Source organism: Aptenodytes patagonicus, chromosome 19, assembly GCF_965638725.1.
Source record: "Aptenodytes patagonicus chromosome 19, bAptPat1.pri.cur, whole genome shotgun sequence".
NCBI classification, from domain to species: domain Eukaryota; kingdom Metazoa; phylum Chordata; class Aves; order Sphenisciformes; family Spheniscidae; genus Aptenodytes; species Aptenodytes patagonicus.
This window is the reverse complement of record NC_134967.1, coordinates 4657182-4679698: the sequence shown is the minus strand read 5'-3', so window position 1 is coordinate 4679698 and position 22517 is coordinate 4657182. Positions and strand designations below refer to the sequence as shown.

The following is a 22517-nucleotide window of genomic DNA, read 5'->3' as shown; positions in this document are numbered from 1 at the left end:
ACCAGCAGCAAAGGTGACTTTTTTTCTAAGAACAGTGCAGAGTTCACTTAATGTGTTCACTCAGCCTGTGGTTACATGACTATTTTAATCCATCTTAGGTCTGACTCTTGCTGAAAGGAGTATTTCTCACTGCCTCTCCCTCTGCTGTCCGTAGCCACTGTGTGGTGAGGTGGATCACGGACTTAATCCAGGTGAAAACTAACCCAGGAAAAATAAATAGTTAGCTTTCAAATAGAGGAGGTCCCGATCCATCTTACTGCGCAATTGTGTAAACGATAATGCCAACAGAGCAGGAGGTGTGGAGACACGTACCTGAAGGTAGAAATGTTTGTGGATTGGCAGACAGGTTTATCGTGGTTTGAAGTGGTCAGGTAGCTAAGACCTTAGAGACTTCTGTTTTAAGAATTCCTCTATCTGCACTGGACAGTACGTAACTATACAGACTAGATTGTTTGATGACCAGAAACAGAAGTTACCTAGTCAGTATAGTGTTCGCTGCTTACAGTGCCATTCATTGCAGCAATTTAATAATGCCTGTCTCTTTCACACCAGGGTAAGAGAGATGGTTAAATTGGGGAATAGATCAGGAAAAAAAAGTTCACAACTGATTATCTGCTGTATTTATTTAGCATAAATGAAGACTCAGCTAACGCTGTGTGGTTTGCAGGAGTTCCTTTGAGCAGTAGACCAAAATGACTGCAGAGGATTTTAATTCATTTGGATATACAGAAAGCGGTCCCAGCAGAATAGTGTCCTTGTAAGCATCCATTTTTATAAGAAGTTGCATGTCATGGTGAGATCAGACGTACGCATCAATTGCATGGAAAATATGATTTTGTATGTATTTTCAAAATATTTTAGAGAGCCTAAAAACAGTGTATCAATTACAGCCGCACATCCTGGGTGTGTGGTCTTCATAATTTTTTCACGGCTCTGTATGCTGGTGTTTCTTTTTTTTTTTTAAGGAAAACTGAAACTTTGAGTGTCAGGTATTTTTATTGTATACCTGATCCAGCAAAGTACAGATGCAAGTAAATTCTGGAAGATTTGTTGTGAAAAGGTGGTAGGTAGGACAGTTTGTTTGAAGAAGCCTGTTAATGAGTGCTGCGGTGTAACTGTTAAAGTACATTTTCCTGGCAGTGGGAGTAAGACCCCAAGGGAATGCAGAACAACGCACTTCTTCACCCTGGTAAGCCATGTTTGCTCTGGTCTCTTTATCCACTGACTTAGCTAGCTTTTTCTTTGGGAAGAGGGAGGAGGAGAGAGGAAGCACTCGAGGAAGACTGCCCCTTTGTAATCGATGATGTACTGAAGGAAAACAAGGCTGTAACTGGGATATCTTAAATCAGTGACATGCTGGAATACCCTGCTGAAGTCAGCCTTCCCCTGCCATGGACAGCATATTTCTGCTGGGTGTTATCTCTAGGGAAACTACAGCATGGAAGTTCTGCTTTTGTAAGTTGCTTTTATTTAACCTGATTGACCTGAGCAACTTTGGTCAGTTCAGACACTATGCCTGAGATTTCTGTATCCTTGGTTTTGTAGAGAAACTGTACTAGGCTTTGGGCCTGGGCCTGTCAGTGTCAAAGCTGCAATATGCATTACTAAAATTCCAGGGCTGGAGGAAATAGCCATTTAGAACTGAAACGGAGTTTTTCTTGACATTTTTCTGCTTCCTTGGTGAAATCTTTTGCAGACATTTAATACTGGCAAATAGGAGGTTAAGTGAAATCTAACTTTTCTTGGAGGATGTCGGTTTCTATCTCTATTCTTCCTTTCACACTGAAAACCTAATGGGCTCAAGAATGTTGTTTATGAATGAATGATAATACCCAGCTACAGCCCTGAAATTACGAACCAAAGCATAGAAGCTTTGAACAAATCTGAGAAAAAATTAGGTTTAGCAAGTATTTTGTGATAAGTGCAAGTTACATATGCATTCTATGTGGTCCTGCTATACTTTAGAGTGCTTTTACATGTCTTCAGTTATAGAACATAGGTGTTTGGACAATCTGCTTGTTAAATTCTTTTCTGAATACCAATGCAAATTAATTTTACTTCACACATCTTTTCCACTTTTTATTTGAAGATCTGAGTGTTTTCTGGATATTGACTAATATCCAGCCTAATACAAGGAGTTAAATATAAACTGTTTTTATACCCAGGGAAGTAAAACAGGAGTTTCAAAGCCGTAGAGTGAAGCAACTTTTCCTACCTCCCATGCTGAATATCTAGTTGTTCTTCAGCAAACTGTCTTTGAAATGGGATTTTTCTGCCTTCTGCAGTTTTGTTCCTGTAAAATGAATTGTTTCAAAACCTACAAAAGCTTTGGGAAAGATGCTTGAAAACAAACAGCTTGTGTCAAAGAGCGCAATCCTGATTTGTTCTGTTTTGCTGCCCCCACTGTTAACTTCAGAATGTGTTGCTGCCCTAAACGCGGGACAAGCTTGCACTTTTCAGTAGTAACACTGAAACGCAGCCGGTGCTGGAATTTAAACGTAGGTTGTCAATCTGGTTTTACACTTCTCACCTGAAACCTAATACTGTTTGGGGAACGTCTTGTAAACTGCAGGCGAAAGAACCCAAAGGATTGAAATTTACTGCTGCTTTCTTTTTAAACAGACAGACGAATAATACCTTTTTTCCTGCTCCCTCAAGGAGTCTGTTTACTGACATGCAAATACCTGGTATTGGTAAAACTACAGTTGCAGCTTGCAATTAATCCTACTTTATTATAAATCATGACTTCAAACAGTGTCACTAGGCACAAATTTTAGGAATAGCCTACACTTAAGAGCCCTCTCCATTTAGATGTTTGTAGAACTCGTTCAACTTCCATTGTTATTGAATGCAAGGCTTTTTCTGGATTATTTGGAATCATACATATAACTTTCCTCCTACCATGCTATTATCTAACACTTCTCTGAAGAAGTCCTCATTACAAAGTGAATCCATCCGTTCATATCCTATCAGCCATGCGCCAAAGCCATTATACTGCTTTCCATTTGCTGGTGTTGCACTTAGTGCATGTTGTTAGGACTTTTTAGATGCTTATTTCATTCTTGTGGAGAAGGAAAAGTACTGATAATGTCCCAGTAAATTGTGGGAGGTTTTGTGGGAAGACTATCAGAACTCAGATTAGTTTTGTCCTGTATCCTCACCCAAGTTAACTCCATTGTAATGACCCGGCGTGAAGTCCTGTTCTGATAGGACTGACTTCAGAGGGGCTTTCACAAAGTCCTAAGGTAGCATACAGAGCAATCTTATAAGAGACCAGTTTGCTAGTGCTTTTTTTTTTATGGGCACTTCATGGATGCAAATTTAGTTTTGTTCTCTGTGTTGTAATGCAGGTAAGCATTCCTATATTGCTGCTGCAGGGGGAGGTAGAAAATGTGATTATCTGTAGTCAAATGTGAATATTATTAACACTTATGTGAATATTATTAACATTTATTTCCTAATGCATTACTAAGAATGCTTAAGAGATGGATTGAAAAACAGTATTTCCTCTCCTTTTCCATCCAAATAATTGTGTAGTGCCTTCTCATCTCTGTAGTAGTAATCTTGGTGGTGCCTTTTCTCTAGGAGTAGCCCACCGAAGCCAGAGCAGCGAAGGAGTGAGTTCACTCAGCAGTTCTCCATCTAACAGCCTTGAAACACAATCTCAGTCTCTCTCTCGGTCTCAGAGCATGGATATTGATAGTGTCTCCTGTGAGAAAAGGTAAAAAATGCAGCTTGTATAAGCCGGCAAATATTGCGCAATGCTAATCATCAAAACCACTTACACAGGAAAATATTCTGCCATTTCTCACTTCCAGCCGTGTTAATGCAATAGGGTTAAATGCTTAAAAATGATACACGGTTTAGACCACTGTAATACTTTTTCTAGTCTGGTTTTAATGGGAATGCCTGACCTAAAGTGATAAAAGACAAAGCATTATCTTAGACATTAAGTGACGAGCATGTCTGGTGGGGATAATTCAGCTACACTATTTAAAGAAAAGGTTATGGGATGTGATAGCTGTGTAGTTTGTATTGCCTGCTGAAGAAATTTAGTACTGTTTCTTGAATTCAAAATAAATGTAATATGAGAAGCATTTACCAACTAGGGATTTTAATTGCTGTTTGTGCATATGGCTGTTCCTGTTACATTGGTTTTTCTCTGCTGCTTCTACTTAAGGTGACGCTCCTTCAGTCAGCATCTTACAGAGGACTGTCTGTGGCTTTCTACAAGTTAATGGGCTTTTCTTATTTCCACTTACAGTATGTCCCAGGTAGATGTGGATTCAGGAATTGAAAACATGGAGGTTGATGAGAATGATCGCAGAGAGAAAAGGAGTCTGACGGATAAGGTTAGTCTGTTTTATGTTGGCTGTTCTCTTCCAGACTACATACGCATGTTATTGTAACGTCGAGCTTCAGGATTTCATGGGAGAACCTGTTCAGATTATGCAATTTGGAGTTAACAGTGCTGTGTTTTTGGTTTTCAGTGTAATGCATGCTTCTGTTACGTAAAAAGTTAACTTTATTTTATGAAGACTTCACCTCAGACTTTGCTTATATTGTTGTGTTTTCCCTCACTGACATAGCCTTACATGGCTGCAGCTTTGCAGTCTGTAATATTCCTGGGGCTTGCCTTGCATTCTCTTCTTTCTCAAAAGGGACAACATTTTGTTTCTTGGAGAAATTTCTTTACTAGAACTGTGTGTGGTAAGCGTTCCAAATAATGGAACAGAAACAGGAACAAAGGATTTAGGATGGAGGAGTGATGCAGAGTGTTAGCTTGAAGTGAGTTCAGTTATCTCCATACTTCGAATACGTGCTTTCGAGAGGGTGGAACTAGCCCTCAGATGTCATTTGTGAACAATTTCTTCACTGCATTTCCTCATAAAAATTTGTGGGAAGGAAAAAAAGTCAAAACTTCCAATATCAAAGCTGCATTTTGATTGTCTCGAATTGGTTTATGAGTGATATTTGAAAACTCTGGAGAAAATGTTTTTGTGTTATATCCTACAACAAAGTGACCTATTAATGCCCAGATCTATTTTTTTAATACGCAGTAGGACTGAAGAAATATTTTTAAGACACTTCTGAAGATTCTGCGGCTTCTTTGTGTAGCATTTAGAGGTCTGCTAACAAAGTACTGCTTCAAATGTTATGTATGCTGAAGTAATGCTATGTAATAAGATCTTCTTAATGATACTCTAAGAAAATAAGTAAGAATATTTAGCTATCAAGGTTTGGACAGGTGGTAGAACCCTTTAAAGTAGAAAAAGAAAGAAAGCAAGTACAAAGCTCTAATTCACTCCTAAAATTGTCCTCTTTGTCATTTGATTTTAAGGCCCATGTGAAATAAAGCCATAAAGAAATGGGACATCAGTGTAGTAGAGAGAAGTTTCTACAACAATTCTTGCAGTGCTCATTAGATGTCTTTGTTTATTCCTGCACTGTCAGTAATAAGGTCAGTTGGTAAAAGCCTGGCTTAAAGCCATGTAGCAATAACCCTGCCGCAGAATCCTTTCCAGTCAATTCCTAGCTGCAAAATCAGGCAGTCGGACAGCTTGCATTGTGCTGCTGTGAAATAAATAGCTTGGAATCAAGGACAATATTGAAGCTGGGGGGGGAGCAGTGGAAAGTAAAATAAAGCTTTGCAAACTTGGTTCGATTCCTCTTACTCGTTTGGAGACACCAAAAACTTAAGTGGATAGGAGACGGCATAGTCCTCATTTATGAGCAAAAAATGTTCTTGCCTGGTTATCTGCATGTGAAATAATGTCAATAATAAAGCCTGCTTTGCAGAAATAGGCAGGAGAGGTAGAAGTACTTGAAAACAGTAGAATACTAGTAGAGTGATTAAGTCAATAAAAATGTATTAATTTGCCAAAATTGATGGTTTATTAAATGGTTTGCGGGAAAGCTTTTGAAAAGGGTTACAGTGCTGGTAGTTGCTGGAAATCTCTGATAAATCTAGGCTTACCTGGTGGCCACTACGTGGTCTCAAATCTAAAGGAAAAAAGGGAGCTTTCTAGTGGCAACCTTGTTTTTTTTCAACCTGCATTTTGTTCTCCCCCATTGACTTAGTTTTTTTCTAAAAGAAGAGAGTATTACCATCAAGAAGTATGATACATAGCAGTGCAATGTGCACTCGTTTTAGTCAAATATCAGAATTTTTTTTTTGGTCCAGGAAATATCTACAACTCTCGCAGGAGAACTCTTTCAGGAAAATAGCGTCAAAGCTAGAATTTTTCCATCTTTGAAATTCTATGCAGCTGAATTGTCTGGTTTGTGTATTACGTTGCTTTTTCAGTGTTGGTAGAAGAGTTGGGGGGGCAGAGTTATGTTGCTGGCTTGTCGTGTATGTTTTGGAAACGGTTTTCAAATGCTACCTTTCCTCACATTGCAGGGGTAATTACTTGAGTTTTATTTCTTTGTATTCCACCATTTTTTTTTAGGTGCACACTCAAAGCTGCCTTAGGATTGCAAGAACCCTCCCATTTAACCTTTGCTAGCCACTATATATGGTAGCATTCTTTTTAGAGAAACTAGTTTTTCATTTTGAGCACAGTTTACACGATGTTCCTTTTTTGGAAGAAAGGGAAACAAGGCAAATTCTTGAGTTTTTTGTCCTGTCCTGAAGTCAGGACATCAAGTGAAAGATGTCTTTATCTTGGGCAAAAATTGAAAGCAGGGAAGACTTGGGGAAGGTCACTCCTTCCTGTGCTTTCATTTTTACAGGAAACTCTTAAAATACCTGTGCATAACGAAAATTTGAATCCCCAGTTAATTCCTTAAAGGAGAAATCATAGGTATCTTGGTTAAATTTCCCTTCTTATTATACTGTTTTCGAATATGTGTTGGGAATTTGCTTCCTACTAGATGTGTGTATTTCCTCTACATCTTTTCTGCATCTCTTTTGTGTTTGTTCAGGTTTTTTACCGAATAAATTTTGACAAATATATCTATACTCCTTTATAAGTATACAAAATCTGCCATTAAGAGTTAGTCTGAAGTCATTTAAAGACGATCTGCATCTGATAAAATTGTGACTTGACTAATACAATTGCAAGTAAGTTGGTTTGTTTTTGTTTGGGTTTTTTTTTTTAACCCCTCTAACCAAGGAACCTCTGTCTGGGTCTGAAGTATCTGAGGAGCAAGCTTTACAGCTGGTCTGTAAGATCTTCAGAGTCTCTTGGAAGGACCGAGACAGAGATGTTATCTTCCTGAATTCACTCTCTGCCCAGTTTAAGCAGAACCCAAAGGAAGGTAGGTATCTGAACTGTTATCATTGTTAGGGATTTTCAGTTGAGTGGTATGTTTCCTGCTCTTATTTTTAGCTTTTTCTCTCTTTGCTACAATGCCAGAGCCACCTACTTGGGGTTTTTGCTTGAGCCAGCATCTGCTATCAGCAGATGTAGCAGGAAATGGAATCCCCAAAAAGGAACATGGGACCGACTGGTCATAGCTCCTCTTTTAGTCAATTGCTATGCTCTTGTTGGTAATGTTTTCTGTTGTCAAACTAGTATGCTGATATTGCAGTGTTGCTGGATTTCTTTTTTTCAGAAACCTTTTACTGACTTAATGGGTTGTCTTGCATCATAATAGACATTGAGCAGTTAATTTGATAAACTAAGAATTCCGGATTATTTTATATAACAAATTATATTTTATATGTCAGCTATAAGATATGACCAAACTCAAAGTTGTTATTTTATGTGTGGGCATATGTGGGGTGGGGTGTGTGTGCATGTGTGTTTTTCCTTTCTTTATGACACAACTTGCCCAACTCAGCAGCAGGATGGGAAAATATGAGAAGGACAGAGCAGACAACTTTAATAATCTAACAATAACAACATTAGGTCATCTATGATCTTTTGTACTTTCCATAAAAGTTACATTTTTGTGTAGCTGTAATTTCAGAACCTAGTTAATATAGGCAGAGTGATAGTTTAAAAATGTAAGTATCAGTCTATTTTTTTTGCCAAAAGCAGCACTTAATTCACAGAAGTAAATTACTGTCCTTTGTAGTTGAAATCTCTGATAAAGTTTACATCCTTGGCTAACGTGTAGATGAAGACAGTAGGTGAGGGTATTAACTTTCTTCTTTTATTCTTAACAGTGTTTTCAGATTTTAAGGACTTGATCGGGCAGATTTTGATGGAAGTGCTGATGATGTCCACCCAGTCAAGGGATGAAAACCCATTTGCTAGCCTGACAGCTACATCGCAACCGATCGCTGCAGCTGCCCGGTCTCCTGACAGAAGCCTGATTTTAAACATGGGCTCTAACCCAGGAAGCAGCCCTATGTTCTGTAATGTGGGCTCCTTTGGTTCCAGTTCGTTATCCAGGTGACTTCTGATTATAACTGAATACTGATTTCACTTGAATATTGATTGGTAGACTAGAAGAGAGAGGGGCATAGAAATGTCCCAAGAGCAATAAATGGAATAGATTTTTAAAGTTCTTCACTCTTTCATGTGAATGTCCCTCCATTTCACCACTTTTTATTACATTGCCATGGCTAGAAGCGTATTTGATAGGTTAAAGCCATGTAGCTGGTTCCTTCTGAGAAGTATCCTTAACTGGCATCAGTGAAGGCTATGACTCTTAACTTAGAAGTGTGTAGATTGTGATATAGTTTTATTCAACATTAGTAAAAAGGAATAATGTGTGTGAGCTGCAGAATTACTGCTGAAGAGTCATCAGAAGGGCTGATGACATTTTATCTTTTTCACCCTTTTTCTGCATAACCTAAATCATTGCTTTGTTTTTTTTTTTTCTTTTTCCCCTGTAACTGGTTTAGTCTCTATGGGACTAGTCCAGCTCCTACTACCAATTTCACAAGCTATGTACCAATGACTGGTTCATCTCTTACCCCACCAGCCAGTTCAGTTGCCTCTACATCTGTGCCTTCCATTACTGTCAGCTCTCACCTCACAGCAACAAGTCCTTCTTGGATGCAGCCTTCCTCTCCGAGGTACCGGCCATACACTGTTGCCCATTCTGGAGGCTTTTCAGCTTCTTCCATCCCGCGTTCCTTGAATGTTTCCATCCCATCTAGTTCACCAAGTCCTCCAGCCATAGCTGCTAGCCCTCCAGCCATGCCAGTCATCACATCCAGACAGAGACCCACAACAATGGGTCCACCTTTGTTTACTGCTTCACCCATTACCTTGCGCAGGCGTTCTTCTTTACTGAACAGGATTCCTTCTAGGTATTTCACAAGAACAAAAGAGTGTCTTTAATGTGTGCTGTGCAGGGTGTGGCATAATGGAGAAATTTGAAAGAACTGTGCTGAGCTCACCCTACTTACCCTGAGTTGATTTCTGCGTTTTGGTTTGTACTAATAAGTTGACTTGCTAACAAGCCATCTTTGCAAAAATGTTAAACCTGCTTCTGCAAACATTTGAGGTGTGATGTAATTACTTTAAAGCTAGCAATATTGTTTTAATTTCCTCCTCTTCTTACATCCATTGCAGTTAAACTATTCTGTTCAGTTGCTACTGCTGGATAGTAAACCAAACAGACCTCCTGCTTTGCAATCAGTTTTCTCAATAGGGCTTTAGTTGATTTGTTGAAAGCTGTTACTTGCTGGACTGTGTTAGATTTGATTCCCTAGTGCATAGATTTAAATTACAGATCAGCTTATTTCAGTATGCCAGGCCAAATACTACTGCATTTTCTCTGTTGGCTGCTCCTGGAATCCCCAGTCCCTGCAGGAGGGAGGAATGAGCATGCAAGGTTTTGAGACCACTGCTTTAAAGTTCAGTAGCTTGGAACTTTAATACTTATTATTCAGTCATGTCTAAAGATTCCCACTTCAGCCATAATTTTTATTAGGTCTCCAAAATTCTTTTTAAATTTTTGGTTTGTGAACGTGTGGTGTTTTGATATGTGAATAACTTGTAGTGTAGTAGAGCATGTTAGCATAGTCTTGGTTTTACTAACATGGAGTTATCCATTGTCTGCATGTTTAGAGAAGATGATTTTTGGCAGACTTGCAAAGAAAAGCTACCGTTTACTTTTTCTTTTGGCTTAAAAAATCTGATGGCCTTTTTCATTTTTGTTGTGGTAGTATATACGACAACCCTTTCTCCCTCCTCCTTCTTGCCGTTTCTGATGTGTCTGAGGACAGTAGTGATGAAGAAAATGAAGATGATGATTTTTCTTGTGTCCAGTTTGGGTCCAGGTATTGGAGAAAGAGAATGTAACCTGCATGTTTGGTTGCTTAGGAACTAACAGTCTGTGTAGTGTCAAGTGTTCTTCAGAGTAACTTGGGAAATGACTAAAGCCAAGGAGATGACTTGGATGGGTTTTTAAGATGGCGTATAAACATGCATAATGAACGCTAGTTAGTCAGCTCTTTTTTTGAAGAGATGACTAAGATAAAGTAAATGTTAATCTTACTGCCTTTTAGGTTTAATGAGCATGGTTTCTGAAATGATGCTTGAGTGGAACTCCTCATTGACTATATGAGTAGAAGGAATGTTATTCACCCATGGTTGTAATTTTAAAACGAGTAGTACATCATGTGCATGTTTTCCTATCAAAAACTGGAAAATGAGGACAAAGGTTAACATGTAGAAAAAGATATAGTGGCAAATAGCCAGCTGATGCAAACAGTATGGCTTTGAAGATTCATTGCTGCTTGACAGCTGAGGATCACTCCTCTAGCCTGTAAAGAAAATACACCTGAAAGTTTAAACTGGGCCTTTGACGTGGTAAGTAGTAGCAGAAGCTGGTGTAGTTGGAACAGCCAAGAATGGAGGGGGAAGATCAGGACATTTTACTGTAAAACAGAGACGAATCATATAGCAAAGCCCTTTCAGTTGTGTGACATTAAGATACGTGAAAACAAAATGAGAATTGATATTAGTGAGTTATGTTTGGAAGCTTGCCAGATAGCAGTGCAAAAAAACCTGCAGAACACTAGATATGCCAAGGAAAAAAAGCTTTTGGAAATGTAAATGTGGGGTAGGAGCCTCTCTAGTTTTACATTCCATTGCAGAGTAACGCTGCAATGTCTTGGCTGATACAGAAATGTTTTCCTATTAGGACTGAGGTTTTGGTGTGAAAAATGAGCAGCCTTCCTACAAAACTGTTTGTCATATCCAAGTGATGTGTGTACTTTATTAGTCTGTTGGTGAAAATTATTCATTTCTTTCTTTTCCCATTAAAACTTAACATTCATCAGCTTCATCACATGCACCAAAATTCCCAAAGAAATGCCCCATTCTTTTGTATCAACCCAAATTGGAGCAAGGAGTAAATGTTTTATATAAACCCCATGTATTTTAGGAAGACTTTTCTGAAAAATGATACTTCTGTAGTCACTTTCTGTGAACATTCAGACCCCTGATTATGATTGATAGTAATTCTGAGGTGCCCTACGGCTGGCCACATAGAGCCAGTTGCAATTTGCAAATGTATAAGGGAAACAAGGTGAGAGTTTTGAAGACTACATGCATGTTGAACAACTGGGAGGAAGAGTTCCTCCAAGACTTTCAGTCCCCTTTCAAGTATTTCGGTTACAGCAAAAGTCAGGGGAAATCTAATTGCTTGAGCCTTCTAAAACTAAGCTAGGTCAAGACTTTAGGAAGTATCTTGTGATGTCAGGGAATGTCCAAAAAGACTTGGTAGGAGACGATCTTTTTCCCCCCACTAGCTTTTCTGTCTATGATTGTTCCTGTGGTATGTTGGGACACTACTGCTAAAGTCAGACTGATAACTAGAAGGCCTTCCCATGGCATCTCCTCTTTTCCATTCCAGTCTAACTTCAGGAGAGTGAACTTGATAACACGGTTTTAGGGGGTTTTATGTATGTGGAATTTAGGTTTATTTTTCCCCACTGTTTTGTTTAATTCTTATCCTGTTGGCAGTTGAGTTGCAAAGCCTTTGGTAAGGATTTCTGAGGCTGCTATGCTTCCGGAGTCTTAGTTTGTATATTAAGTCATGGCATTCTGCAGACAGCAGTAAGATGTTAGTTAAATTATAAACACAGTGACTGTACAATTATGCAACAACTTGCATTCTGAAAATACCAAGGCATTCGATATGTGTATGAAGGATGCATGAGCTTTGCATTAGAATAATTTCAGTTACTGCTGCAGTGAAATCATTAACAGAATGACTAACTATAGAAGTAGTAGGGTTTTTCATATAAATTGGTGTTTTTAAAAGGGTAATTTTTGAGCTGAATGTGAGAAGTCAAGAGGTTTAAAAGAGAGACTACAGAAAAGAAAACACGTGTATGATTTAATGGTTATGGAGTACTATTTTAATAGAGCTACATTTTACATGGATTAGTTTTAATTGAATAACTGAAAACAAATTCTCTCTGCAAAAAGAGATTGCTGTTATTAGAAGTTACGTTTCTTAACATGCTGAACTACCAGATGCTTAGCAGTAATAACCTTTCCCTGATTTATTGGTTGGACTGTAAAGCTTGCACAATAGATTTGTACAGCTCGATTATTAAAATGCGAATTATTTTACATTTTAAAGGAAATTCCAGTTTTGACAGAGTTTGTAGTTTTAAACATGTTTTTTAAAAGCTGCATTTAAGGAAACAAATACTCTTACTTTCCAGTTTAAGATCTGGGGTTTAAAAATTGGTCTTCACTTAAATCCACCCTGACTGTACACAAACTTTTCTTTGAGGAATAGCAGTAGACCATCCACGTAATTGCTATTTTTAAAATTCCCTTCACATAAAGTGAATATATGTTGTCTTAATTCCCTTCTGTAAAATGAGGATTTTTGCTTTTAATTAGCTTTGCTAAGCTGTTGCGTAGAAAAGAATCCTATTGAGATAACAAGTCTGAGACTGAGAGTCGTGGGGTCTGTTCTCACTTTTGTATTTTATTTCTCTCTCATCTCAAGCATGGTTTTGTTTTTGTGGATTTAGTTTTCATGTTTACAATATCAGTGTTTTCTTTTTTCCTCCCCTGAAGCTGTGCTACTTAATGAAAAGGCATATTTTACTGAAAGGGAATTGAAATGAACTGAGTTGAAATTAAGTTATCTTTAGTGTGGAAACTTAAAAAGGAACAGTTGCTTTGCTGTATTGCCTCCTGTTCTGTTTATTCTCCTTCCTTAGAATATATAAAGTGGTTGTCTGTAGCCCTATGTATCAGCTAAGGTCTCTGCAGTGGGAGGATCTTACCTTCCATGGGTTGGCTAGTGTTAACGGAGTTGGTGAAATTGCCCCCAGTTTGAACGCTGTGTAGAGAGGCTGTGCAGGAACTGTGCAGAGGGTGCCTCGTGGCCTGGAAGTGTTGTGACATCCTGAGCATCCCAACAGTTTTGATGTCAGGTACAACTTAAAGGCTGTTCGTTTTTGGTGTTGCCATGTGAGAACAAGATTTATTGATTCCCATTGAAGTCATGCACCTTATTGCTCTCTTTCAGATACTTAATTATTTAGTAAGATAATTGATTCCTCAGTACACCTGAACTTTCAGAGTTGGACAAACTGTTAAGTGGAGAGCTCTTCATAGATCACAGAAATGATCGTAATTATTGAGCTGTGTGTGTGATGGGATGGAGTCTTCAGAAAACTGACAGAGGAAGTCAAGAGCTCGTGAATTACTTGATTGTGCACAAGTGAAGAACTGTACCTAATGCTTTGTTTCTTCTTTTTGTGTGTTTTAAAGTATGGGAGGCTCTGGCAGCTCAAGTGTTTCCGATTCCTGCAGTGACCACTTCACCATTGAAAATTGTAAGGAGACAGAGATGCTGAACTACCTCATTGAGTGTTTTGACAGAGTTGGAATAGAGGAGAGAAAAGCACCAAAGGTACGTTTCGGATGAGTGAAGTCGTATCAATGCTGTCACAGACACTCTTCTTACTGTTTAGTGGGGAAAGCTGGTGGAAATTGATAGTTCTTTCTCGATGGCTTTGTTGTAGAAATAGATTTATAGAATTTATAAGGTCCCTTTGACCCTTTTTAATTATTCATATTTGAATCACGTATATGTTTTGCATCTCTAAAATAAGCACTGTGTTAGAAACTGTCCTTCCCCTTTTGATCTACTGCATTTTATCCAAGTTTATTCCATGTAAAACATACTTTTGTGACACCAGCTCCCTATCTGTGTTCTATATTCTGTTTTAAGCTTTTGCTTCTGGGGAAAAAAAGAAACAACACCTCTTGTATATAATCGGAAAGGTTTTTAGCTGGAGTAGTGCTAATCTTAGTTTGCATATTACATTCATACTGCATGATTAAAGAAATTTATCATATTTCCTGTCTGTTCTGTCTCTGAATACTTTTAGTTTGTATTAAAATAAAGTTATTCTTATCAGATGTGTAGCCAGCCAACAGTTAGCCAGTTACTGAGCAACATCCGATCACAGTGCATTTCACATGCTGCTTTGGTGCTACAGGGATCCTTAACACAACCAAGGTAAATACAGCTGGCATTAGTCATGAAAGTTATTGTTCTGGGATTTTTTTTTTTCTTCTGAGAAAGAAGAAAACTAAGATCAGTTGTTGGAGCAGGATACATATATGTGCCAGAGGAATAGTTTATCGCTTTACCGTTGGAGACTATTGCTCCCACTGATACGTTGGTGGAGAGTAGTTTAAGTGTTTCCTAATTGTGTTTGGGTAAAATCATCCAGTTTGATTTGAACAGTTTAAATGGGGGATCTGAGTTAACCGAGCTGTTTTCTGCCTTACCTCATGCATAAACTGTTTTACTTGCAGATTGTTGGGGCACTACTCCTGTGACAGTCAGTAACCAGTAGAGCTGCATCTGAGAAATAGTCTTACTAAAATGTGTAGCAAAAACTGCTAAAGTGGCATAGCACTTGTTTACTTCAGAGAGTTTACCACAACAGATTTGGTAATGTAAATCTGTGTGTAGACATTCCACACTAAATCAAGACTCTGAGATTTCAAGTGCGGTTGTTTCAACAGCAGTTGTTTAATTAGCAGCCTGTTTAGTTGGAACAGTAAAAGGTTTTTAACATCGGATATGTGACTTTTACTGAAGTCTGCATAATTTTGTATTTGTGTTTCCAAACAATACTTCTATAATCTTTCAAGGTGCACCAGTTATTCACTGTGCTTTGAGATTAGTTTTGTCTTTACGTGAACCAGTGTTGACATTAGAGTAAGTTTTATGTATGTACTAAGTAAAAAAAGATACTTTTTCAAAAATCCTAGGGAGCAGATAAAAGTAATGACTGTATTAATTCAGAAAAGACTAATGTTATGTTCTTTTCTTAGTCTGGAAAAACAAACATCAAAAAATGTTGTTCCTTCACTAGTTGAGCTTAACAAAGGGTCTTTTCATTAGAGAGGAGTAGAAGGGAGAACCAATTACTACACAGAAGCTGTTATTTTCTTCCAGCCGCATTAAACTAAAGTGTGATGTTGGCAGCAGCATCTGTTTCAGAATAACCTTTCCACAAGTAACTTGAGAAGACAAGGTTAGTTACTTCTGAAAGGAGTAGGTGTGTCTGCATGTTGATAATCTGCTTTCTGGCACATCCTTAGGTGTGATTACCCTGACGTTTTTGCAAATACTACTACAAATACTACTGCAAATAATCAGTTGGTTTGGATTTTTTTTTTAATACAAATAAAGGTCATTGCAGCAGCAGTCTTTGCTGGTACCATATATGCTGTGTAGGAATCTCCCCTTTGGCTTCATCCAAGAATTGGTGAGAACAACTTATCAGGATGAAGAGGTGTTCAAACAGGTAAGGCATAGGTAAAAAAAATAAAAATTATATCATATGATTCCACTGTTTGCAATATCCAAGAGAGTGGATTTCCAGAGGTTCATTCTGCATATCACAGTTCTATACCTATTACTTCAGGGGCTGGCAACCTGTTAAGCACTTGGAGTTTGGTTTTGTTCATTTTTAACTCATTTAGCATTTTTTGAAAAAGACTGACTTTCATTATTTGCTGGTTCTAATTATTAAAAGTGCATTTGTTAATAAGCAGGGAACATTTATGTAATGTTGAAGTGAACTACTCAGAATATGCAGGCATATGTTAGAGGATTGATCTTGGGTTTTCATCTTTCTGTGCTTCTGTACAAAATATCCTAAAAATGTATATGTAAGACAGCAATCTTCTGTAATAGTACTCAAAGTTTTATTGTTTTTTCTATCTTGCAATCTTTACCCTTCTTTGCAACTTTAATAGTTTGCATCTAAGGTGCTAAGAGCATTTTACAAATCCTAGTCCATTAAGTCTTCATATTTTACAGAGGAGATGACTGAGAGGCATTAGATGGTTTATTCTGTGTGTCAGAGTAGTTCACTGAGATGATGAAAAATTGGAACTGGTGGGCCTAGTAATTAAGACACAAAACTAGCAAACTTCTAGCCCATACAATGTTAAAGCAGATCAGTGAGGCTGTAATTGTCTCTAATTAGCGCTCCTGTAGTATTATGTGACTTAGCTGTAAAGGGGCCTTCAGAATGGCATTTGATCCTTCCAATTTTGAAAAAAATGGCATTAGCTAATTTTTGTGTAGTGCAAGTACCTTTTAATAATTTATATCTGTCTGGACACCTTTTATAGAGGTCCATGCAGTTGAAAGTACATTTAAGACTGTCAAAAAGTGGTTACGGAAGCGTTAAAGTTGTCACCTATCCTGGAGAAGAGAACCATTCCTCTAGCTGAAGCAGACAACAACCTCTTTATAGTCCTTTTCTGTAATACGATTTAATAATATTTTTTTTGTCTCTTCATAGAAGCAACACAATATAATTAAATTTAAAATTCAGTGGGGCCTCTTGTTGTTGTTGTTGTTGTTGTTGCAAAATTACTATAAGTTTATTTTGTGAGGGTATAGTTGTCAGAGCTGTGTGATCAGGACTTACTAATTGTGTATAATTACTTCTGATTAATAAGTTCCTGTCGTGTCACTTCCTCTTTCATAACAATCCTTGACTGCTGCTTATTATCTTTACTCTTACCACAGTAAGAACTTACTAGCACAAAACCAACTTGCTTACGTGACATGCAAAATTAAAGCTATGTTATTACCCCAAGTGTACAGGCAAATAAATTATTACCCATTTGGGCAATCAAGTTGTTGGAGGCCTCTACAGAACTTGTGCTCTCGTTTGTGTATATAATATACATGCTTGCACACGTGCATACAGTATCTACAGTGATGCTGTATGAAATGTGTTTGGGCCCCTCACTACAAGAGGGACGTCAAGGTGCTGGAGCGTGTCCAGAGGAGGGCAACGAGGCTGGTGAGGGGTCTGGAGAACAAGTCTGATGAGGAGCGGCTGAGGGAACTGGGGTTGTTTAGCCTGGAGAAGAGGAGGCTGAGGGGAGACCTCATCGCTCTCTACAACTCCCTGAAAGGAGGTTGTAGCGAGGTGGGGGTCGGTCTCTTCTCCCAAGTAACAAGCGACAGGACGAGAGGAAACGGCCTCAAGTTGCGCCAGGGGAGGTTTAGATTGGACGTGAGGAAACATTTCTTTACTGAAAGAGTGGTGAAACATTGGAACAGGCTGCCCAGGGAAGTGGTGGAGTCCCCATCCCTGGAGGTGTTTAAAAGACGAGTAGATGAGGCACTTAGGGACATGGTTTAGTGGGTGGTGGTGTTGGGTCGACGGTTGGACTCGATGATCTTAGAGGTCTTTTCCAACCTCAGTGATTCTATGATTCTATGCTTCCCTGTGTGGTTTCCACATGCAGAGAACTTGATGGAACAACACCTGATTTTTGTCAGTGTGCTGACATTACTATTTGTCAGCTTCAGCTTGTGTCTGTTGGCTTTGGGTCCAAATCTAGATGTACCTGTCTGAGGTTATTTGGTTTGCAAAGTAAGTGTTTGGAAACAAGTTAGAATGTGATCAGGAAAAATACATACAAGTGCTTGGAAATTAGTTCTTATGGGTAAATTGTTATGCTCAGGCATCAAGTTACATCATTTACACTACATCAAGCAAGTTGGTTTTTAGCTTTGAATAATCTCTTAAACATTCAGGCTTAACTGATACAAATTTAAAGAAAAGATCTTAGTTTTTCTGTTGTGTGACTTGCAGTATTTGAAGAATGAACAGGCATTTCATGCTGTGTAGAGCAATAGTGTCATTTGATTGCTTCCTGTTCTTGAATAAAGTAATCTACTTCTGTTTTTACAGATCTTTATTCCCATTTTACAAGGCCTGGCTGTAGCTTCCAAAGAGTGCTCCCTTGATAGTGACAATTTTAAATACCCCCTTATGGTAAGGACTGTTCATTTCTAGAAGCAGTTTCTTTATGTTTACTGATAACTTATGCAGATTCTATACACGATAATGTACTTCAACATTTTTGGGCTTTCTTTGGTTAGTGGATTGCTATTAAACTCTGTTGGAAGCTTAATGTGGTATGAGGTGCATAAAGACCATTAAAAATCCACTAGAGTCTGAGGCCAGTAATATCTTAAGCCTAACGTACAGAGTTTGCATAGTGGGCTATTCAAAGGTTTATATGTATTGCTTTATATAAGATTAATCAAATGTATGGATTTCATAATGCATACGAGTTGTAATACTGTGGATGGTTATAAAATCCTGCTAAGCTCCTCCCAGTTTAGGTCTGGGAAGTAAGGCCCAATATCCATACCAATGTTTGTTGGACTCACTTTTGTATGTGGGAAACTAAAATACTGCATTAAACCCCAAATTATTTGAATTGGTGACTATTTACTGTAGGAAAATGTCATAATATTCCCTGGCTGACAAGTCGGGGGTTTTATTTTTAGGGTTTTTTTAAGTGCATACTTTAGTCCCTAGATCTGCTTCCCTCCTACTGCTTTTATTGACAAAACAAAAAAGTCTTTTGAAAAGCGTGCTTGGCCACAAAAGAGCAAGCTAGATTCTTGGCTAAATTGAGCGTTGTCAGCTAGCACCTTCAGGTTTTAGGATCTTCAGTGTATGATGCCAAAAAGGGCTGTTACATCTCGGGTTTAATTTGTGCTTCAGGAAATTAGCTGGACTGGGGTGCTGCGAATCAAATTGACTAAGCAACTCTGGTGCTTTTGCAAAAATAACAATTTTTGCTGGTTCTGCGTTTTCCTGCTCTTCGGTTATTCCCCCCAGTTTAAACTGCAAGCTGTTGCAAATTTGGCTGTCAGTTACAATTAAAGGCTACTTGAAAGTGATACTCCATTTTGATCATCTCTGGTCGGCACAGTGTGCACCAAAAGGATGGAACAGTAGTTACTAGCTATAGTATAATTGAAGAACCAGAACATGTAATACAGGAGAAGCGGGATATGTGAAAGCCTACAGTATTTTTGTTTTTTCAGAATTGTCTGTTATAACTGCTTTCTTTTTTCTGTGCTGCAGTTGAAAGTGAGTTAGAGATCTTGGATAGAATTCTTTGTTTCTGGCTTCTGTGTTCATCTGACATTTTTCCACTCTGATTCAAAAGACAAAGGCCTTGGTGTATGTATAGAACAATTGCTCTATTTATTATTGTTACTGACTTTTATGTGGCAGTTCAGGAGTCCAGCAAAGGCATTGTTATGTTCTGAACAAACAAACAATTTGCCCAGCTAATTTTTGAAATAAGTGCAATAATTTATTATCCTGTGAGAAATGTTAGCTTTTTTGAGACAACTTGGAACAGATGTAAAAGCTAAAATGGGAGCAGGGTGTGCTCTAGCTCTTTTTGGACCTCTTCACCATTGTAGAAGATGGAAGTTTTTCCACTGATTAAGGAGAAAAAGGTTTGGCTCTTTCAGCAGTTTACCATGTTAAGCTTGTTATTTGCAGGCAGGTTACTTAGGAATTACACACAAAAGGAATTTTTCTTGGGATTTCTTTATAGGCACTATGTGAACTTTGTGAAATCAAGTTTGGGAAAACACACCCTATGTGCAGTTTGGTAAGTGTATCCAGTCTGTTTTGTTTTTTTTTTTTTTCCCAAGTTAAAAGAACCATGTAACTTATTTTGTTGTTATATCCTACGATCCACATTGATAATATTCTTCAGAACTCTAAACAGGGGCTACTCTAGTATCTCATGCTAAACAACAGTTTAAAGTAAACTGGTAAAGGGAGTCCTTTTCCCTGAGAATTTAGAAAAACTAGGACAAACAAGACTTGCTTAGATTGCTGAAAAGCTGAGGAGATGTTTTCATTTAGCTATCAGCATGACTGAATGTTGAAGAATGGAGGGCACGTGGCAAACACTGAAAGGTGACCGTGCAGATAAAGTAGTACGGCTGACATGGCAGCTTTGATTAACTTGCTATTTCTCCTATTTTCAGGTTGTCTCTCTGCCCTTGTGGTTGCCTAAATCTTTAAGCACCGGTGCAGGAAGAGAGCTGCAGAGACTTTCCTATCTCGGAGCCTTCTTCAGTCTCTCTGTTTTTGCTGAAGATGATGTAAGTGTTACAGAAGGATGTTGATAGTAGAGTGGTGGGGGTTTTTTGGTTGGTTGGTTTTTGCTTGGTGTCGTCCCCCATCCGTCATCCCCTTCCCCAACATGTTCGATGTATTTGCCAACACTCATTCTACTTTCAGAACAAAGTAGTTGAAAAGTACTTCTCAGGGCCTGCAATTACTCTTGAAAACACCCGGGTTGTTAGCCAGTCTTTGCAACATTACCTGGAATTAGCAAGGGTAAGTGTTCTCATGTTTATAAAAAAAAATGCAAAAATATTGTGGGCTTTTTGGTCTTGACATAGATGAAGAATATAATCTAAAATAATCTAGCTTCTGTATCAAAACAACAAATCTGTTAGGATATGGCTGAAGGGAATTAGGAGAAAAAAATTAGTGCTACAAATATTTCTCTAAGGCTGTAAGCTAATTCAGAAAATAATCTAGGACTAACTGTTCTCTTATAGTTCATGTTAAAGGATAAGTAAAAAAAAAATGCATACTGTATTAGTAGTGTGTGTGTTGCACTAGTCTATATACATCTTTTCTGTAACTAATTTCATAACTAATATATATCTCTCTATGCACATAACATTGACCATAAGACAATAACAGAAGCTGTAGTTAGTTTTGTGGAATTTGTAGAACATAAAAATATTGAGCAACAGAAAGCAGGAATGCGATGTTGAGAAGTATGTGCAACCTGACAGAATGTTTACTTGAAATTCCAGCAAGAGCTGTTCAAGATTCTACATAGTATTTTACTGAATGGTGAAACTCGAGAAGCAGCTCTCAATTACATGGCAGCTATTGTCAATGCCAACATGAAAAAGGCACAAATGCAGGTAAATAAAAGGAACGCTCTTCCTGTAATTTGTAATGCACAAATAGCACTAGATGGCTCGTGCAGTGGTGGCTCTTGAATGGAGGGCAAAAGAATTTTGAATGCCTGCTACAACAGGCAAGAAGCCCTGTCATCAGTCTTCATCTCTTTCAATACATTCCCCATTTCTGAAATTATTCTGTTTTACCTGTTTGATCAGTTTGTGTTGTTTCCTCTCTTAGGACTGACATGTCACTTCATTAACAGGGATTCTATATTAGATGTTTAAAGCTCTGTACTTCTGCCCCCACCCCCAAATCTATGGGGGCTTCGTTCATTCCAATTGGCTATGTTTAAAAAAACTTATTTTCCAGCTGGTAAGTTACTAGTCTTTGTATGGTTTCTGTAAAAGGAGTAATGCAGATATGAACTGGCATGGTTCCAGCGAAACAACAGGGATGTTACTTTGCCATTGTTTAATTAATGCATTGCACTCATTTCCTGTGATAAAATCTGTGCATGAATCCCAAACAACTGAAGTTTGCATCATTGTTGTCTTCAAGTCCCCTTTTCAAAAGCAAACATTTGGAACCATTACTAGGAATATTTCTGTGAAATTCCAGTGAAGAGTAATAGAAATTTTACCCTTAAGATAGAACTTATGAATTGAAGCTCAGCAACTATTTGAAACTCTTCTGTTGCTATCTATATCTGTGGCAAACCATTCTTGAAAGAGGCCCTTTTAAGCCCTTTTAATTTCTTAGGTCATCTTCTACTTCTTCTGTGTTTGTTCAGTGTTCTTGAGAATGACTACTTGAACCATAGAGAAAGATAATATGTAAGTTAGTAAGTGACCTTCCCATTATCACAAATGTTCTCCTTACGGATCCACGTTCTTCATCATTTCTCCCTTTTCTTGCATAATTCATTTATGTTGAATACTGTTAAAGCAGCAGAAAATACCCTTGTACTTCTAAGCTTATGTCTTCAACTGTTTACTTTCTTACCCCACAGACAGATGATCGTTTGGTATCTACAGATGGCTTTATGCTCAACTTCTTATGGGTACTACAGCAACTAAGTACGAAGATAAAGCTGGAAACGGTTGATCCCATGTACATATTTCATCCCAGGTGTCGTATTGACCTCCCAACAGATGAGACAAGAGTGAAAGCAACAATGGAGGATGTTACAGCCTGGATTGCTGAACTTTGTGAGTGCTCTTATTGAGATACGTGTCGTGGTTTAACCTCAGATGGCAACTTGAGCACCACACAGCCCCTCGCCCACTCTCCACCCCCCCGGTGGGATGGGGGAGAGAATCGGAAGAGTAAA

The 22517-nt window shown here is 38.2% G+C and overlaps 1 protein-coding gene across 2 annotated transcripts in view; it reads left to right on the top strand.

Annotated features, from left to right (window-relative positions):
- Nucleotides 1-22517, top strand: part of UBE4B (ubiquitination factor E4B) — a 44250-nt gene that overhangs the window by 8133 nt on the left and 13600 nt on the right. Inside the window, exons 3-17 of one of the 2 annotated variants that reach the window (XM_076355865.1) lie at nucleotides 3586-3721; nucleotides 4265-4352; nucleotides 7119-7263; nucleotides 8117-8345; nucleotides 8801-9211; nucleotides 10073-10186; nucleotides 13653-13794; nucleotides 14306-14406; nucleotides 15595-15709; nucleotides 18128-18211; nucleotides 19803-19859; nucleotides 20245-20361; nucleotides 20501-20599; nucleotides 21091-21204; nucleotides 22197-22395. In XM_076355865.1, the coding sequence (XP_076211980.1) occupies nucleotides 3586-3721; nucleotides 4265-4352; nucleotides 7119-7263; nucleotides 8117-8345; nucleotides 8801-9211; nucleotides 10073-10186; nucleotides 13653-13794; nucleotides 14306-14406; nucleotides 15595-15709; nucleotides 18128-18211; nucleotides 19803-19859; nucleotides 20245-20361; nucleotides 20501-20599; nucleotides 21091-21204; nucleotides 22197-22395 (2151 nt within the window). The remainder of the gene's footprint in view (nucleotides 1-3585; nucleotides 3722-4264; nucleotides 4353-7118; nucleotides 7264-8116; nucleotides 8346-8800; nucleotides 9212-10072; nucleotides 10187-13652; nucleotides 13795-14305; nucleotides 14407-15594; nucleotides 15710-18127; nucleotides 18212-19802; nucleotides 19860-20244; nucleotides 20362-20500; nucleotides 20600-21090; nucleotides 21205-22196; nucleotides 22396-22517) is intronic. The other variant, XM_076355866.1, reaches the window with a different exon arrangement.